Source organism: Doryrhamphus excisus, linkage group LG4 (genome assembly GCF_037039965.1).
Source record: "Doryrhamphus excisus strain RoL-2023G ecotype Guam linkage group LG4, RoL_Dexc_Guam_v1.1, whole genome shotgun sequence".
Classification (NCBI taxonomy): Eukaryota; Metazoa; Chordata; class Actinopteri; order Syngnathiformes; family Syngnathidae; genus Doryrhamphus; species Doryrhamphus excisus.
In genome coordinates, this window is record NC_136360.1 from 5,305,854 (window position 1) to 5,325,852 (window position 19,999).

At 39.4% G+C, this 19,999-nt stretch overlaps 1 protein-coding gene across 2 annotated transcripts in view; it reads left to right on the top strand.

Annotated features, from left to right (window-relative positions):
- Window positions 1–448: 448 nt before the first annotated feature.
- LOC131129440 (carboxyl-terminal PDZ ligand of neuronal nitric oxide synthase protein-like) overlaps window positions 449–19,999 on the top strand; it is a 57,438-nt gene continuing 37,887 nt past the window's right edge. Inside the window, exons 1-2 of one of the 2 annotated variants that reach the window (XM_058073011.2) lie at window positions 449–945; window positions 1,199–1,270. In XM_058073011.2, coding sequence (XP_057928994.2) covers window positions 841–945; window positions 1,199–1,270 — 177 coding nt within the window. In that variant the 5' untranslated portion in view covers window positions 449–840. The remainder of the gene's footprint in view (window positions 946–1,198; window positions 1,271–19,999) is intronic. The other variant, XM_058073012.2, reaches the window with a different exon arrangement.

The following is a 19,999-nucleotide window of genomic DNA, read 5'->3' on the forward strand; positions in this document are numbered from 1 at the left end:
GAAATTAGTGACCGAACTCAATGCTGAATTCAGTAATTTTATCTTAGGACTGGTTGAAAATTCTGGTGTGCCATCTGTGGCCCACGGGCCGCGAGTTGATGCTCCCTCCTACACTGTACAAGGCTTCACGTGGGGCCTTCTTTGTACTATTTTACAGGTCATACATACAGTACTTATTATGGTGTTTATCAGAGGATTTACCTTTGTCAACAGTGCTTAGCCAAGAGCTATACAGTAGCCCCTCCTTTGATCGCTGGAGAGAAATTTCCGGTTCTTGTCTTGCACATACGTGAGCAGTGAGAAAGGGGCAGGTACCACATTGAGAAGAGGGCAGATACCACAGTAAGAAAGGGGCAGGTACCACATTGAGAAGGGGGCAGATACCACAGTAAGAAAGGGGCAGGTACCACAGTGAGAAGGGGGCAGGTACCACAATGTGTGGACTCCTCCTCCAGAAAGTCTCGGTGTGTTTTGGTCGAATGGAAACCGCTGGAATGGCCGGACGCTTCCAGTCACACCCTCCCTCCTGCATGCCGGGGAACAGTCCAGTAAAGCGAGAGGCAGGGCGCTACTAACTTCCACACTTAAGACGCTCGTCAAAGTCAAACTCCAGGAAAAGAATTCCGTCCCGCACGCCGCTTCCCCCCGTGTTTTTTTTAACGGCTTAGGTGAATATTTACACGGCAGCAGGAGACGACGTTCCCGGTGCAGTGGCGTGCAATGCTGGGACAGAGCAATTCGACGAGGAACCTGCACTGAGCGGATTTGGATTGTATTGTAGTCTTGTTTCGACACGGTTCTTCCTGCCTTGGTGTTCTTTACCACTCAATTACTTTTAAAATGCCTGGGAAAACCAAATATAACTTGGTTGATGATGGGCATGATTTGAGGATCCCGTTGCACAACGAGGAAGCATTCCAACATGGAATCAACTTCGAGGCAAAGGTGCGTTTAAAAGTGGAGAAACGAACCTGAAATGTTAACAACGCAGTCACAGTGTCGAGTACTAATCTGTTAAAAGTAATTGAAAACGGGGTTAAACATCGAACATATTGTAACTTATATATGTGACTTATTGGGCAGCGAAGTGATGCATGGTTGATAATTCGGCACTTTCTGATTTGAAAACACGTTAAGTGCATCTCATACTAAATTATGTCTTCATTAACCTGTGTCCGCTTCACCTCGTCGATAACAGTACATCGGCAGTCTGGATGTGACACGACCAAGTAGCCGAGTGGAGATCGTGGCTGCCATGAGACGAATAAGGGTGAGTTGACTCCATCCAACTCCCCCAGAACTAACTACTTTCTTCTAACTCTTGTTCACTTTGCAAATAAGGGGAGTTTTATTGTGTGCTGTAAATTATACGGAGATCTTAAGACTGCAGAATGATTTCAGTCTGCACTTTATTGTAAATGAACTCAAATAAACTCAAACAGGCTATTATCTGATGATCAAAAAGACCATGACCTTAAAAAGGTCCAGCATGTGCACAAAATTAATGGTGTTCACATTCACGCTATCTAACCTCTCCTGATGACAAAGGCAATATGGCTTTCTATCTTCTGTAGGATTGTTGATTGGCACAAGCGAGGTCTCTTGCAAGGTGGTATTGCTGCTTAGGTTGAATGCTGTAATACAGTGATTTTCAATTAAAAGAGGCTGAAGGTTGTGGGGCAAAAAGAACCCCCATTACCCACAACCTTCACAGAGAGACAGAAGATCTGACTGGTAGGGATAGGTTGCGTTTACATACTGTAGATTTTATAATCTGGTATCCAAAACAGTGCAGGTGTTTAAACAGCACCCTAAGGGTATTCACATTTTGGCCAAAAATAATGCAATGTGAGTTGAAATACATGAATAATATAAATCACATTATGACACGGGCCTGTCACGGTCCATAAATTGACATGTGCAATGTGCATGTCTGCGTGTGTGGGCTGCACGGTGGACAGTGGTTAGCGAGCAGGCCACACAGCTTGGAGACCTGACTTCGATTCCACCCTCGGGCATCTCTGTGTAGAGTTTGCATGTTCTTGTGCGAGGACTTTCCCCGGGTACTTCGGTTTCCTCCAACATACCAAAAATTGAAAAAAAAAATTGGTTAATTGGCGACTCTAAATTGTCCACTCCATTGTGAGTGTGGTGTCTATATGCGCCCTGTGATTGGCTGGTGACCAGTCCGGGGTGTGCCCCGCCAGACAGCTGGGATAGGCTCCAGCTCCAGTATGCCCGCGGCCCTTGTGAGGATAAGCGGTATAGAAAATGAATGAATGTCTGCGTGTGTTTCATCTGCTCGTCTCTGGATGACAAGAAGCTTCACTCTGCATCTGATTACAGTGCATTGGTTACGTAGTGCAATGAACCATTTGCTATTTCAGCCGCTTTGTGGAGTCAAGGCTTCTCGTGAGTGAATACAGAGCTTCTTGTGAGTGAATACAGAGGGTTAGCAGTTAGCCTTGTGAGACGGCATACGCTAACATTGAAGACACTTAAGCGATGGTTTCTGAGGCGAATGCCACAGGCGATAGCCCCATTGTGGGAATATTTAGATTTTAAACTGAAAGACCAAGGGTAAGCGCATGAAATTAGATTAGATAAGAGGTAGAAAAATCACATGTAGAAAGTCATAAACAGGTATGCTCTAACTATAAAAATATTCCATGGATTAATATTGAAATTGTACTTTGCTTCTGGGACCAATTAAACACGATAAATAAGGGATGACTGTACAACCAAACTTTTGAGCGTTTCGGCCTGAGAATTTAGCTAGATACAGTGAAAGTCTACTCTGAAGTAACTTCCAAAGTTTTTGATTGGGACAGTCTTGGCGCACCGAAATAACGTCATGCACACCATGAAATGCAGACGAGACCATGAAATGGGACACAGCATTTGTCCCCCAGCACCGTCTCTCGTCTATGACATCATCAACGGTGGGCTCTGTAGTTCTTTGCGTTCTTATGACTACATACATATAGACGGGCAGGTGTCCACATTGTGACATGAGATTTTTACCCAGAAAGACACACTGTAAACCTTGCAACTACCTACCTACTCTCGACGTTGTAGTTTGCATTGATGTAGCACTGCACCATACGGTTTCTAATAGGTTTATCTCAATGTAAGGGGCATGTAATTAGACAACTATGGCTGGTGCAGTGCAGATACTGCTCTTGTAATGAATCTCATTAGATGATGTAAGTGTACCCAATTATGTGTCTTGAGTGTGGTCATTTGTTCAATATACGTGGTACGGTGACAAATCAATGGTGAGGCTTTTGGTATGACATAATAAACATTTATGGGAGCTAAAATTGTAATTTGGAGGTAGATTGTACTTTTGAGTGTAAGTGTGCAGACTTAATACTGTTTTGGACTTCCTGGTGGCAGCTTTCTCTTGCACTTCATCACTGTTTGGAAGTTTTCTTTGAAGATGTGCACTAGAGTGTGATTCCCACCGCCCCCCTTCCCCAGCCCCCAACCCTCCGCTTTGTATACTCAAGATTTACAGCTGTATCCAAAAGGAGACTTAATGAGTGTATGTGTGCCAGCTTGGCAACATTTGACATGGCATCTTATTATTGGATTGGTTTCCAGTGGTGCAGAGTTATTTGAGACTGATTTTCATTAGATTTTAGTGATTTATTGAAAAAAAAGTGTCCCTCATTTTATCCTATGACCCTTTTTTTAAAGCTGGAATGGTGTCAGTTAGCTTGAGAAGAAAAACAGACTGTTTTTGTAGCTTCTTCAAATTCCAATGGCCTTGTCGGTGGCCAGATATGTGTATGTTATGTTATTTGTCTGGGAGAGTGCATTCCAACACAACAGCCACACTCTTACACACGCATGTATGCACAATAGAAAAGGCTGAAAATGTTCTTTTCAACTTTATAGGAAAGTGAAGCAGATCTCCCGGTGTGCTGCCATGGCAGCTGTTGTTGCCAGGAAAAGGAAAAGGCCCTTTGGTTTGGCTACTCCAGTGTGAAAATGGCCTGATAGTGACACAATACACTGAAATTTCCGTATTCACTATCACGGCCCTTTGGCAATTTTCCATCTACTGCAAATATTGTTTAATATCATAGTATGGCCCCTTTTGTAACCAGTTTTACCCAGTCATTGTCACAAAATTAAGTTTCTGTTCATTCATCGGGAATGAAAGAAGTGCTAAGAAGTTTGAGTGTAGTACTTTCCAAATACCCTGGGACCTTTGGATGGTGTTTGTAGTGCCGAACATATCTGATTAAATGACTATTTTGTGACAGTTTTGTGCTTGAAGAGGACCATGATTGGATTTCTGCTTGAACAGTGCTTTACCTCCTATATTGCATTTCTGCACAGTCTGTTGATGCTTCTCTGGTAACCCGGCAACCTGTCCCTGTGTGGTGTCATTGTTCACTGCATGCATGAGTCACCTGTGAGCTGATAGCTGATAACAAACTGGTGACATTGCAAAGTAATGAAGGGCTACTAAGTGTTTTGGTGCGTGCAGTACTGTGGGATCCCATGAGGCTTTTTCCCGATGTTCTTCTTTAATCTTGATCTCATTTCACAATGAAATCTAATTTCTGAATGATTATTTATTTATCCAATGTCTGCAAAATCCCCCCAATATCGGATAATATAAGCCTGCAACTGAAATCTCTGACACTGGCACTCTGATACGAGCAGTTCATTCCAGACTTCGCACTCGCCCTTCTTTTCAGCATGCACCCACATGATCACAACAACATCATGTGCTCATGTGTTTAGCATTGTGTAGCAGTGTTTTTGGTTGAAGTCCAAAAAAGATGTTGCACTAGACTTGTGCTGCACTGTTACTGACTTGATGGCCATCCTCGCTTTGTTCTTGTCCCTCAGTGAGTTGCTGGCTCTGCTGCCTTGGTTCTACCTGATAACGGATGATCATCTATCTATCAAAAATAAATACATGAATCTCTGCTTGTCACCTTGACTTTGACATGATCCTCACTTCACTTCTTATTTCAAAGCAAGTTAAGTAATTTGTTCATAAAAAAATATCGATATTTTTACTCACGGCACATTGATAGTAACTAACACGACGCTTCACTAAGCATTCGTCTCAGTGTCATTCAAAGACAGAAGAGTGGATACCTAGCTCTCAATTTCGCATTTTTTTAACCTGAGGACTTGTGCTGAAAGACACAACCATCCCAATGAGAGCGGACATCGTAAGTGTTGCCGCTGCAGTTGTTGTTGACAGAACTTGCATAAGCATGTGTATCAATGCGCCGAGAAAATAAGTAGTAGAAAATAAGTAGTCTTTAATCATCAAATCATCAATCATCAAAATATAACAAGATACTGCAACTATTGCATGTTCTCATCAGTGTACGTGTTAATGCATGATCACAGCATGTATATCAAACAATGCAACATTGTTAGAGTTTTTGTTTAGAGGGCTTCATAGTCAAAATATGGTATCCAAATGACATGCATTGTTAGCTAGCTCATATTAACTTGTTTTCATGTTGCACAGAAAAGGGAGACAAATGTGTTTTGTGAATGAGCTCTACCAAAAAGTGCAGTTCCCCGCTTTAAATTTGTGCTTCAGTAATTTTGCTGCTTAATTTTTGTGATCACAAAAAACATGTACAGTACATAACAGTACATTTTCTTAAAGGATTGAATCACTGAAAACATTGAAGTCACTCCTAAAGTATTTGGCCACGACTGTAATCAAATTAAGTATTTTATTGTCATTATCAAGTATGGTTGCAGATTACCTGGTTAATAGGATCGGAGACCTTTACAGTGATTTAAAATGATTAGGACTGCGTTAATCTCTAGATTAACAGACTGTAATGAGAATGCGCATCATGTGGTTTGAAGGGGCAATTTGAGATCCAAGCATGACACTGATATGGTTCCCAAGGTGGGACAACATGAGAAATAGAACTTGGGAATATACTGTAAATTAGGGTGATTTTACAGGGCTTCAGACAACTTACATACATACAAGGGCCATGAGGTTTTGATTTGTAGTTTGTGTGTTTTGAGTGCAAAGTTTCCATGTCACGCCTCATTGCCCCATAGTAAAGTACAAGTACTGTATGTGTGCATAGTGTGGTCGTATACCATGCGCCCGGAGTCTTTGGCGAACCGTTCATGCTCAAACTTGTGATCATCCATGTCCCTGTGTCTCTGCAGCAGTTCGGAACCGCTGGTGTGTGGTCCGGATATAGCGATCCTATGCAGGTGTCGTTACATGTGGTTGGCCTGGTCGTGGTTGGTCACGTGTCATCCCAGTGCCATGCAAACGTCTCCGGGGGTGGCTAGTGGTATGGGAGCAACTCCCATACCACTAGCTATTGCTATCGCATCTTGATGCATTCCTTCCATCAGCATGCCCATCACCTGACATAAATGTTTTATATAGTTTTTATAGTGAAGATCAATAATGTCATGTAAAATCACTGAAGTTCACCCCCGGATAGCCCCATTTTATTCTGCCAGTTTTTTTTCCCCAAATCTGTCCTCTGGTCAAGCCAATCTCTTTTTTGCCCTCACACCTTAATTTAATCCCTTCTCTTAATCGCAACTGCTCACAGCCACTTTCCCCCACATTGTACCTTTGCCTCTGACAATCTTCTAAAATTGTGACATTGCCAGACTTTTCATCAGAGAAGTTAAACTGATTCAGTGGTCCTTTTCCTTTTCCCAGAAAGGGTCTGCTTCCTGTATTTAATGGGGATTAAAGTTAATTTGCCCTCCTTCCTATTGCTAATATAATGAATGGCCTTTTTCTGTGACAGAAAATGTATTTGACAACATTTTAACTCATAACTCATCACAGTCATCCAGTTTGCCACCCAAACTGGCAACAGCAAAGTGCTTGTCACCATGATTAACTGCCCCGCCAAGCTTTACTTCGCTTGAGCTCTCCATCCCTTCTGCTTCTTTTTCTCAAACACGGCAAGAAGACATAATAGGAGACACAATAGGTGTAAATAAGTCACTTAAGACATTAATAAAACTGTTCTGGTGTTTCAGCTTTGCCTGGGTTATGGTCACAACAGCAGCCAATGTTTTTACGAGGGATTCTTATTGGGGATTATTGTGCCTGTTATGAGATAATTCAAACGTGCTACAAAACCCTGTTGTTTCTGCGATCAAGTTTGTTGTCTCACTGAACATTACAGTAACTGACACCTAGTGAACAGTGTACATCACATCTTTCAACAGAGTATGAAGTGTCTCTGAGGTGTTAAAGGGGACCTATTATGGTTTTCCCACTTTTCTGACCTATACATATTGTTAGAATGTTATATTCAATGCATTGTTATTCAATAAACAATGCCAATGTTTCAGATAATGAGTTTTGCACATTTGGTAGTGAGCCCTGAAAGAAGCTCTACAAGCTGAGTGGGCGTGCCTCTTACCCTTTTCACATTCCCCTTCCCATATCTCTATTTTTTTTGCCTCATCCTCATCTTTTAGTTTGCCTTCTCTTCCACTCCCTTTACCTCAATCTTCTGTCATCCTCATCCATCTTTGTCCCTCTCATTTCCACCTTCTGCCCCCCATCCCCCCAACCTTCTCCTCCTAGTCGTTTTCATCTAGGATTGCTCCTTGTTCCTCTAACCACTAAATCTTCCATCATATTCATATCTTTAACCTTCCCGTCTTTGTCATTACAGTATGCAACCCACAGTATGCTCAATTTTGATTGTGGCTAGACAGCTTGCACTCCATTCATGTTGTCTGTACTTAGCATGTTTTTTATTGCTCAGATGTCTGCTTTAGTAGCTCTTCCAAACATGTTTTTTAGTCAGAAATGTTCTAGTAGGTCGCTATTTGATCACATAGAGCACAGCAGTGATTCTCAACCTTTTTGCAGTCAAGTACCCGCGTTGGAATGTATATATACGTATATTTAGCAAAGTATGTCCTAACCAGTATTACACCAGTATTACACACACCATAGTACGTGTGTAATCTGGATGCGCTGTTCTTGTGAGCCAGCTTTGTTCTAAACTAGAAAAAAACTTTTTCATCTTGCCATACCTGGTGACACTCCTACAAATAAAATGTCATACCACACACAAGATTTAGTGTATGTTTATAAACACGTGTACAACCATGTAATTATACAAATATGCAACATACTTTCAATTACCCACAAAAGTATACATGAACAATGCAGTATTCTGCAGTCATCCAGGCTTGAATTTGGAGCTGTCCTGATCTATCAGCCCTGGCATTTGGCTTTATCTCATCACTGCAACTATTGCACCTCCTACCTCCTCTCTGCGGTGACACCTTAATCCCACAGTCATCCCTTTTGTCCTTATCTGTTTCTTTGTGCTTGTGCTTAATGGTTCCAGTGGCCTATCCGTACACCTACAGTCACCTTGGCTGTATTTTCTGTGCATGTCAGTATCCTCATGCTAGAACTAGTCTCCTCAAGTTGTTTTGCATGGTATTTAAACAAATCCAAGGTAATCCTCCACTTTTATGTTTGAAATTTTGACATGTACTCACTCTATGTCTCTGACTAAGAGGCTTCAGAAATGTGTTTCAAATAGGGCTGTTGATGAACACATTAAGAACATTCCCATTAATGTTTGTTCTGGTGTTGTTTTTATAAATTTATAAACAAATGTGGATTGTTCGCAGAGCTTCATCTGACGGTGTGAATTTGTATTTTAATTATCAGTGACACAGCCCCTAGTCCTGCTCAATATTAACCAACATATGAATGAATTCCATTTTAATAATACTCCATATTATTCACCACCACACCAATATTTTCTTCATTAGCATGTCCTGGCTCATGTAATATGTGTTTCAGTATGTGCAGTAAGTTAGCATGTTTTTTTTGGTTATTTGATTGAAGAAGTAACTCATGGCAAAACACAAAGGTGGTGTCCTGGTTGATCTTGCTGCCACATCGTGTCTTTGTTCATTCCTCCTTTTCATTCATCCTTTCTCTTTATAAGCATTCAGATTTTTTTTCTGATTGTAAAACTGTATTTATTATTACTTTCAAGGGAGTAATTAAAGGGTTTACTGTCAATTAGAGAAGGGGCTCTTTTGAGGCCCATTTTTTTCAGTGCAGAGTGGCCCGGGGGCCATTAAATATTAACACTGTATAGATTAAATTGATCTCATTAATTTGTTTTCAATAATACATCAAATCCACTCACAGTTGAACAAGCTAACCAGATGTTGCTCTTCCTCAATTTACAAAGCCGTACTTGATGAAGTCAGGATTGTACTTTGTAAAAATTTAGTCTTTTGGCGGGGACTGGCGCCACTTTTGTCTTTTTTTTTATTTTTTAAATGTATCCATTGGTGGTTGTAGTTGAATGTCTTCTTCTGATCTTCTGTGACCTTGTTAAACAACTGACTGACACATTACCGCCATCATCTGGTCGGAAGCTGCACTGTCACTGAGTGTCTAATGGATAACATACAGTAGCACAAAAAGGCATCATTTGTACATGAGTCACAGACAATCATTTGATCCACTAAAAAGGCTCCATGGCTATATTTCGTGACACATTTTTTGATGTCCGACTGTTTTGTGTGGCCATGAACACTTGTGTGCGTGTATTGTATGTGTAAGTGTGTGTGTGTGTGTGTGTGTGGCTTGAGTGAGGAGGACACATTTCATACACAAAATGTTCGTCCTATCTAGAACTATCACAGCAGAACTGCTAGTAGTGCTCTAAACAATTCCCCCGGGTATTAGTGTGGATCAGGGGGATGAAAGAATTTTAAAAATTGCACGATAGAGCGATTGCTACTGCTCCTGTGTGTATATGTGTGTGCGTGTGTGTTTATTGGGGTAGTGGAAGGCAGTTGGTCGGATGAAATGATGTTGTCGTCCAATATGGTTTTAATGAAACTTTTCTTCTTCACTGACACTTTCATTAAAGCTGTGGGGTACTCCTGACAGACTCACTTTATATATTACTACAATGTATCTAAATATGTATTATTCCCCTAAACTTGTAAATACTCTTTATTCTATCACACTTGAAATGCTCATGACACAAAAAAATACGGAAAAAGCAATAAAAAAAAAACATTTACATTTTTATCACACTGTTGTCATTCGCCAATGAACAACTATAAAATATGAGTGAAATGAACGTGATTATCATACGCTCCCCAGCGAGTTTTATGAACTGCCGCCATTATAGCTGTGTCATCATGTTGAGAACACGTTCATAAAACCACACTCATCAAAACACACTCATGGACTCAAAGTAAAGAAAGATCCAACCATAACATTAACTGATATTCTGATGAGTAGTTATTAATATATTATACATACATCAGGTATGTTGTTTGTCTGGTAATTATGGACACTGGCAGATATATGCAGAGACTGCAAATTTCAAAGTATGTTAGCAGTCATCCCTGTTTAGCTGGTCTTGAATTCGTAGAGGAGGGCACTGCCAAAAAAGTTTGGGCACCACTGGATTAAAGGCACCTAAAGGGATAGCCTCAGACACCAACCGCACTTGGTTATACTCTCAGCCTAGTTTCTAGAACCGTGTGGAATAAACCATGTTATGCTGTTAATTTGGAGTCATCAGATATGGCATCTATATTAATCACAGCACTTCTGCTTGAATGATATTTCAAAAGCTTTGTAACAGCTATTCTTAATTATTAAGATTTTCCTTTTCTTTTATCTTAGAATATTGAAAGGCACAACAAGATGTTTTCATGTATGTCAAAGATGAAGAACGAATATATTTAAAGGGAAGGCACCATGTACCGGTTTCGAAGTTTAGAACACCCCGTTTCATACCACTTTCTGCAGTACAATACTGTTCAGCTGATGCTCACAAGAGTATAGTACTACAATGTAGTAGGAGGGAGTAAATACTGCAGAAAAGTTGGGAACAGCTGTAGGAAATTGTACCACCAATTGTCAAGGCTTGATCAACCTCCATTTACACAGAACAGCTTTAAATTGTTGAGCCATTTTGGGGCCCCTGAAAATGTTTTTTTTGTGTGTGTAATTCTGAAATATACATTATTTTACAGTTTTAGCAAGCTTTACCTTTTTTACCTCTAGCAATTGAAACCTGTACATTTGGACATGACTGGTAGTGTATATAGTTGGAAAAGGGTAACACAAAAGACATGCAGTAGAATGGAGTAAATAGGCACATGGTAGAAACAGGAACAACAGCAAGCAAAGACTAAGCAAGTGGCAGTGCCAAATTGGCTAATATTTGGACAGAGGGGCGTCTGATTAACGGGGCAGATGTGCTTGGCAGTGCTCTGTGACGAGGTATTAAAGTCATGATGGGAAATTGCTGGCCAGAATTGGCTCAACAATGGAAGGAGCAGCTCAATCCTTCTCTTCCTGTTGGATTAGCAACTAACGTTTTGGACAAGTTCACTTGTTCACTGCAAAACCCACACACAACATTGCAATACCTGTGAAAAGGTTTAGGTTTCTGGTGCTGAAGCTGTTTGTCATTTGTGGTGTGTTATTTATTTTTTTTATGAAAACAAATGGTAACAAATCTGGAATATTTTTTTCCTTGTTCTATTATGATTTCACAACATTCCCATAATTGGCTATTGAATTTGATCTGTATTGGGTTTCAACACCAGCATAATTCACATATTGGGAATTTCTGATAACACATGCAGAGATTTCCAATCCATGAGGCATGTCTGTGCTCTAATGTTGCCAGCTTGTTGTTGTTAGCAAATGTAGCTTAAAAAATATTGTAGCCGTCTGAACATGAGCCCTCAAAGTTGGAAGTGGTTGACCAGGGCACGGCATGAATGGTCATACAAGGGCACAATGTACAGTAGCTAAGTCATAGATTGACTATAATGTCACCATTCCGTGCCAGTTTTAACTAATAACACAGCCACCTTACTTAACTCCTTGTTGCTCCAACAGACTGCCACCCCCCGTTTGCGTGCCTCAACGTGTCATATGTCATTGGAAAGCTGGATTGGTTGACATGTGAATGATCTTCGAATTATATAATAATTTCTGCAGACCAGTTGCCGACATGAACATGAACGTCCACACTAAGCCATACATCCACTTGTCAGACACACTGACATGCTGAATGCTGCTGCAGATTTTCAAAGGGCAGTGTTTGTATTTGTTTACCAATCACGTAATGCCAATTACCAATGATGTGTTTACCAATCAGCGCAAAAGCTGAAGCAATCAATTTTGCTCTCCACGGTAGTATGTGTTTTTTTATTTACAGTGTACCATCACGAGAGGGGAAAAAAACCTCATTACTTTACATTATCAGTGAAGGTGTCAGAACCTATATAACCCATATTACAAATCTTGCATAATATTACAATCATTAAAAAGGACACAATGTAATATTTAATATATATGTCTCCCAATTGATTATACATTTTGGGATTTTTTTGTGTCTTAACCCTGAATAAATATCTAAAATGTTTGTGTTGTGTTACGCTATTTTGATAGTGTGGTCCTCATTTGAAAAAAACTACCTGCAACAAATTCCATGTGGGCTCCATAGACCTGGCAAATAAAGAGGGTTCTTATTGCGATTCTACAGACGCCAGTCTTGTCAAAAGGTGTCATGCTGCATGCAAGTTTAAGAAGAAAATACACTGTTCTATTTTTGCTTGTAATTCTGTGTCATGTTTTTTCCAAGATAGAGCTAAGCCCAGCTGACATTTGCGATGTTGGAAGATCTTGGAATGTGTATGTGCATTTGTTTGTGTATACAATTTTAGTGTTTGTGGTGGGTTTAGGGCTGTGGGTAATGTTTTTGTTCATGCAGGATGCGTATGTTGTCAGCATTACCACTCACCCTTCCTTCTTTGTTCAGCTGAAAGATAATTTGTGTGTGTGTGTGTGTGTCTGTATGTATCTGTGTGTGTACCGGAAGTTTGCGGTTGTTTCAGGAAGGGAAGTTCATGAGGGACATTGGAGAACAATGTATCTGGCCTGACAGTAGGAGAAGCAGTGCACTTGGGCTGTAAGCCAATTGGAAATGTTTATGCTCACAGATAAACCTGCACATTTGTGTGATTATTACAAGACCTAATTTAGATGGGCTCATTTTCAATACTTGCTAATTTGCAATCCATTCTCTTAATGAATTTGGTTGTCGAGTATGTCAATTTTTATGTTTTTTTTGTGGGTCTCTCTGGTTGCTGGGAAGTAACCTTTTGAAAAGCTTCAGCCAGTGTGTGGGCATTAAAAGTTTTTCATTTTCATGGTTTCCATGTTGGAGAGATTTTGTATCTTTTTTTTATTTTTTTTAAATGACATTCCACTGTATGCTTTGGTTTCTTCATGTGAGTATTTTTTTGGTTTACAGTTTTGTTTACTTTAGTCTCAAGTGGTATTAAACGGGAACTGCAGCTGGACACTATTCTGCACACAGATTTCTCTGGAGGCTGCAGACTGCAATAGCACGAGCCACATGTGATTGTTTTTTATGAAAGGCATTATAGGCATCGCAATCACATACTTTTCTGAGATCAGCTGGCGCATCCGAAATTTCACTATATTCAAAGTGTTAAACCCCCTTTTTTCACGTAATTGACTTGAAATGCAGTATTTTTAATGAATGTAGGACATTCATATGTATCATCACAGCACACACATGTGGTTGTTTGAAGTTGCAAGCATAAGAGGACATGCCCACGAACCCACGGTCAAAAAATGGTATTTAGGATGATCATATTTTGATACAATGTCACATTACTACTGATTAATAGATAACTAAGTATATACCTTTTATCTCAGTGCCCCCACATTTGCAGTGCAGGTATTGTAATATACAGTACATATATAATGCGTTCGTCAGCTGAGATTGCTTTGTTAAACTTGGTGAGTTAACATGTTTTTATGTGGACATTTCTTTTTTGAAAACCCCATCGCATTCGATTTACTTTTCTCCCATCTTTGTTTACACATTTTGCCTGACTCACTTTTTTCTGTCTCTCTGGTGGCAGCAGCTAGCTAGCTTTTTTTTTTTTTTTTTTTTTACCACGGTGACATTTTGTCTTTAAAACAAACGTTGGTTCAGAGCTCTTGTTTGTCCCATAGAGAAGCTACAAATGCCTGTCACGTTCATGGAGTACAAGCTAACCTACCTTTTAAGTGTCACTTAACACCCTTGCTCTCTGCTGGACCACAAAATAACATAAACACGATGGGCACACTCTTTAAGTGGAAATGGGGTTTGTAAATGAAGTACAAATGAAACGTTGGCAGTCATATAAAACACAAATAGCTCACCTCTTTTCTTTTTTGTCCAAGTAGCTTTAATTGTGCTGGAAGTTGGGTAAACCTGCAGTCTCGCAAATCTGCACACAAAGTGTATACTATGTTATAAGAAAGATATTGAAATCATTATGTTATTCTGTTAAATCCGCTGTGGCGACTCCGGAATCAGGAAAAAGAACTTGTAACATCTGTTACTTATGTTAACAAGCTAATATATATTATTGAACAATTGATTTCCCATGTATTAGTATTACTCGTAAAAACATCAAATTCAGGTTTTTGTCATCGTATAACAAAAAAAAACAAAAGTACACTCTACCAACTAGGTATCCCTATTCATTTTTGTCCAAGTTGGCGACACTACCTGTTAATTTGTCGATTTTGTTTTATTATTGAATACTTTTGTTGTTGCTAACAAACACCAGTAGCTTCACACTAACTCCTAAAAAGGATGAAAGGAGAGTAACACCAAAGAAGAAAAAGGTGGACAATGTGTATGAAAAGAGGGCTGTATTGGAGTTAATGGTATTTATCAGTAATGCATTGGAAATGAGTGTAAATGTGAATGTTGTTTTCCTTGTGCACCCCTAAATTTTCCGCTTGCGCTCCTAACATTTTAAGTTAGCTACGGTGCTTCTACTTAGTCTGGAGCCCTGTTTGACCATTACGCTGTTTCGATTAATCCACCTCTTTTTGTGTGTGAGTGCAGTGCAGTGTGGAAAATTTAATTTGAAAATACCTGCATACAGTATGTGGCAGCAATCCTTTGTATTGAGCCCTTTTCACATTATTTCACACCCAATTTTCCATTCTGCAGGGAGTATCTGAGCTGTTTTAAAGAGATGGAACGCCGCCTGTGTAAAGGTATTCTGCAGTGCCCAGAATCCCTTCTCCCAACTTGTTAGTTTGAAAGAAGTCGAAGCTGTCTGAAAGTGTTGTGTACATTGGCACTAACGTTGTCACACATCTAATGATCTGATTTGGGGATTTTGTTGCTGTGTGAAAGCATACACAGTTACAGCTGGGTTTTGTGTAACACATGAATGAATGAGTCCTGTTACAGCTATGATGTATCTATTTAGTGGGATATTTGGGCAAACTGCTTTAGATACAGTATAAGCTGAAGCATGATGTCCTTGGAACTGTCGACTATTGACAAATCTGCAATTTGAAATCAGTCACAAAGTCACTAATTCATGAAGCTAATTAAACCAATTGTTCTAATTTTAGGAACAGGGTTGCATGAGGAAGGAAGGAAGTGGAAGAAGTCAATGAAAACATTGAACACAATTTGGGTTACATTCAATGTCAAGTAATATTTGTTTCTTAACTGTGGCTAACAATGATTTTTTAAATTTGGGTTTGGATGCATGTAAATGTCCCATTTGTCCCTTCTGGTATGTTGGTGGTGGCTGTGCTCCTTTTGAGGTACTCTAATCCGCCATCTCACTAGGGAATCAAGATAATTTGTCCCAATGAGGGATTAGCTTCCGGCCACTGCCAATTTCAGATCAACCAAACAAAAAAGCCCGCCAGTATGACCCCTGATCTACCATCTACACTGTGATATAAGAGTTTTTGCTAACGCCTACATTATTGCTAAAAATTGCTAAATTGCTAAAAAACATGTTGGACTCAGAATAAATGTAAAGCTATCCTTGAACCATTTTGGAGTAGAGGAATATCTATGGGGTCTTTTAACATTTTTAAAATATATTTAAGAATAATTTAAGAATTAAAATTTTCTCTCCAGCAGTCACACATGTAAACACCTTCGTTAGACCGTGTTCAATTTTTAAGGAGAGGACATAATACTACATTCATAAGTAAAATACTGCTTCTGCCTTGTATTTGTATTTTAGTGTATTTAGCCATGTTTATGCTTGAACATGGTTAATTTTTAGTTTAATTTAAGCCAATAGCCTTAAATACAGTATGCCCTTTTTAAAGCCAATTGGCTGGTTGAAACAGTGAACGTTTATACATTTTTTGGGGGAGTTTAGTGAACTGCGATGGAGTGAGGGCGTGTAGATGTTTGTTGGTTGTAACTGTAGCTACGAACCAAATTGTTTCTGGGTATCTCAAGAATGTAGAGAAAAACAGAGAACTCTGTATGTGATTAGCGGCTATTAACAGTCCTGCTTTGTGATGGAAAAAGTAGCCATCACACTGCGATGACCTGTATTGTTTCTGTGCAGACTGCTAACCATAGAGGTCAAGATGCTTGTTAAAGTTTGAACAGAGGGCAACAGTTCTGACAGGTAATTGTTTAGCATAATGACTTCAAGGATCCGATCCGATGGCAGCTGAGATGGGCTACCAGGTCTCACCAGAGAAACAACTCTCAAAAAACCCAAAATAACGTGGAACATGACAATTTGGAAGCAACAATACATAAAACAAGCACAAACAACAGGGAACTTGGGAATTTATAAGCGACAAAAACAAACAAAAAACAAGCTCAAAGTCACACCTATTAAGTGGATTTGGAAACGCTGAAATCGTTTGGCCCACCATCGGATTAGAAATGGTGCATGTTAAATGGGACTTCACATGGCAGAGTGAACAATGGATAAACCAAACTACTGTATTTCGGGAATCCAACTGTTTTAGTGCATTTACATATACTCATTGAATTGTTTGTTTAGGTTTGCCTATATTTTTCAGAAATGTGCCTTCAAAATAAATTGTTTGCAACTGAAATGTAGAATAGATGTTGAAATATCCTAGAAATGTTTTGAAATCTATTCGAAATTTATTTTGACTAACGAGTATCTCCCATCATAAGGGTGAGGCAGTAAAACATGTTGCCTTCTACATTGTTCAATCTTCAATTGTAATTTCTTATAATAGGTTTTATACTTGTAGTAGTCACATTTAATTGCAACACTTATTACAGACTCCTGCTAAGTTGGTTGTGTATATTAATGAAGACCTGTGGGTGTTACAGTTTGAATGTTGCAACCTGATGCTAAAATATGGCCTGCAGTCAGAGCTTGTGACAGTGTTTGCTGCCACCATGGTCAGGATGTTTTGATGTAAGAACTTGCATGCTTTTTTGTCCTCCCATTTAAAATTGGCCTTTACTTTCCCTGAACCTTGTTTGGAAAATAGCATAAAAGAAAGAACGGGGGCGGGGGCTCATAACACAGTGTGAAGTCTTCTGCTTCAAAGATTTGGCAACATACCAAAAGCCATAGCCCTAACCCCAGTGATCTGATTTCAAGTAACAGCCCTACTCTTCATGTTGTTCTTCTAGAAAATGCCCTAAAAATCTGCCTATGATATATTGCAGTTATTAATGTTTTGGGGGCTTAGTGGCTGTTTAAAACATGGCTACTTGTTTTAGTAATAAATATATTACTATTTAAAGGGGACCCAATATGCAAAGTTTTTACTTTTTGTATTGAGTTGTGGTCTCCTATAGAGCAGCTACACACAATAACCCGCACAAAAAACTTTTTAGATTATACAGAATCTTCAACTATTCCAGCTGTATTTTTTTTTTACAGCTAAAAAATACGCCTCCGGGCATGCCCACTCTGCTGTGATTGGTCACACGCCCATAGTGCTTCCTAACTATGAACCATATAAGGAAGTCCACCCCTCCGTGACATCACAAAGGGGAAGTTTTACCACGCCTTTTCAAACCAAGCATTTTGAGCCACCCCAAATTTGTTTCAGGGCTCACTTCCAAATGCGCATACCTCATTATCTGAAACTTTGGCATCGTTTAACACAAGAATACAACATTCTAACTGCATTTATAGGTCACAAAAGTGGAAAAAGCATGGTAGGTCCCTTTTTAAGCTATCACGTCTTCATGAAGATAAAAGTACTATAAAAAATGAACTATTCAAACTGCATTTTTTGGAATTATGCCATCATCCACAGTCCTGATGTGAAAAACAAACACATTTCTTTTCTGTTGTGTGTATACTAAAGAGAAAACAGTTAGCATGCTTGTGCTAAATAGTGTCTCGAAGAGGAAGCACTAGAGCCTTAAACGTTGAATACTGTATATGTTTGACTAAGAGCTTCTGATTCACCTGAATTAAACAATTTTACGCTGACATTCAAGTCATTTTATTAACAGCCAGCTAGTAAGTGTTTCTTAATTAGAGCAGTAAGTTCCATGGTTCCGTGAGCCTTTCAACGTTTAATGAAGTCCCTTTTTTATGAAACAACAGTCCAGCCAACCATATAATTATCTTTCGCATTGTAAGAGGAAATAACTAAATGATGGAACGTAAATTGTAATCACACACGCTAACTAACTTTTGGAATGTATCACCGCTTTCCAACATCATCTAAATACACAAAATAGACTGATGTCAAAAAATCATATTTTGGTGCCATTATGAACCAAAATAGAACATTTTCAACAAATATGACATTGAGATTCCGTTTGTACAACGCTGTCACCAGTAAATCTGATGACCAAGCTTCTTTATTGCTACCTTGTGTTTTTCTGGCTGTTACTTTCAGGAGTCTGATCTCATCTATCAGCAGTCTCATAAAGAGCTGCATTGGAGTTGCTTTAATATACTGTTCATAATGAGATGGTCATTGTGTTCATAAAAGGTTATGGTACTGTATTAACACAGTGCATACATCACCCATATTGTCGAACTCAGCGCTAGCTTGACAGGCAATCTCCTTTGGGAATATAGAGAGGTACAGTGAATACCATTGGTAGATAATGATGAAGATAAGTGCAGTAAAATAATGTGAGTGAATGTGGTTTTCCTCATGGGTGTTAATTAGAGGTCTTGAGCAAGGCCTCAAATCGCTATCCCTTATTTACCACGTTTGTATAGTTGTTTAAAACATAATAGTTATGTACAGTATTGAATAGCTTAAAAAAGGTCCTCATAGCCAACTGTCTTGTATGAACAGGATTATTAGCATTATTTACATTAATTTACTACAACACAGAGTATATGCATAATAACATATCAACACTTTTGCTTATCGTGTGCCTTATGGGAAATATGTTCTTCATAAACAGTGGAACCATGGTCAGCATACGCCCCTGGTTAGCGTTTTTTGTTTGATGAGAAAAATTGATGACAACATTTTGCATCGGTTTGCGTACATTTTCCGGTTAGCATACAATATGACACACCCCTGCTGAAAAAAACATGGAAATTATGCTCGTCTTTGCTGGTCAGTGCTGATCTATGCTGGTTTAGCTGGTGGACCATGCTGATGTATGCTGTAGTATGAAGGTTTACGCTGATGGACCAGCATAGACCAGCACTGACCAGCATGGTCCACCAGCTAAACCAGCATTCTATGACACAGACAAAAAACTTTGAGACTCTTGTCACCGAGCGTGAGCCGCTACTCGGACTGTATGAGTTGTGCCTTAGTGCCTGTTAATCTAACCAAGCGTTTTTGGTTAACTGCTGACTTGTGCGTGAAATGGGAACGATAGCTAAGATCAATCCATTTCTTTTTCACCTCCTCTGTTGTACATCCTTTTCCTGATATGATGTTCACTGCAAGGGTGATAGCATATGCTTGCTTTTTATTGGCGTTGGTGTAACCTGCACTAATGCTACTATATATAATCTATTTCCTGGAGCAGATTTCCTGCATCAGTTACCTCCACCTCTGTACTACTAAAGGTTTTTTTTTTCTCTTCACCTGCTGCGCTCCAATTAATTTACATTTTGCTTTTGGCATTTTGAAATCTGCGTCTGCTCATGACCCTGCAGTCTCATGCCCTTTTACATATGCTAATCC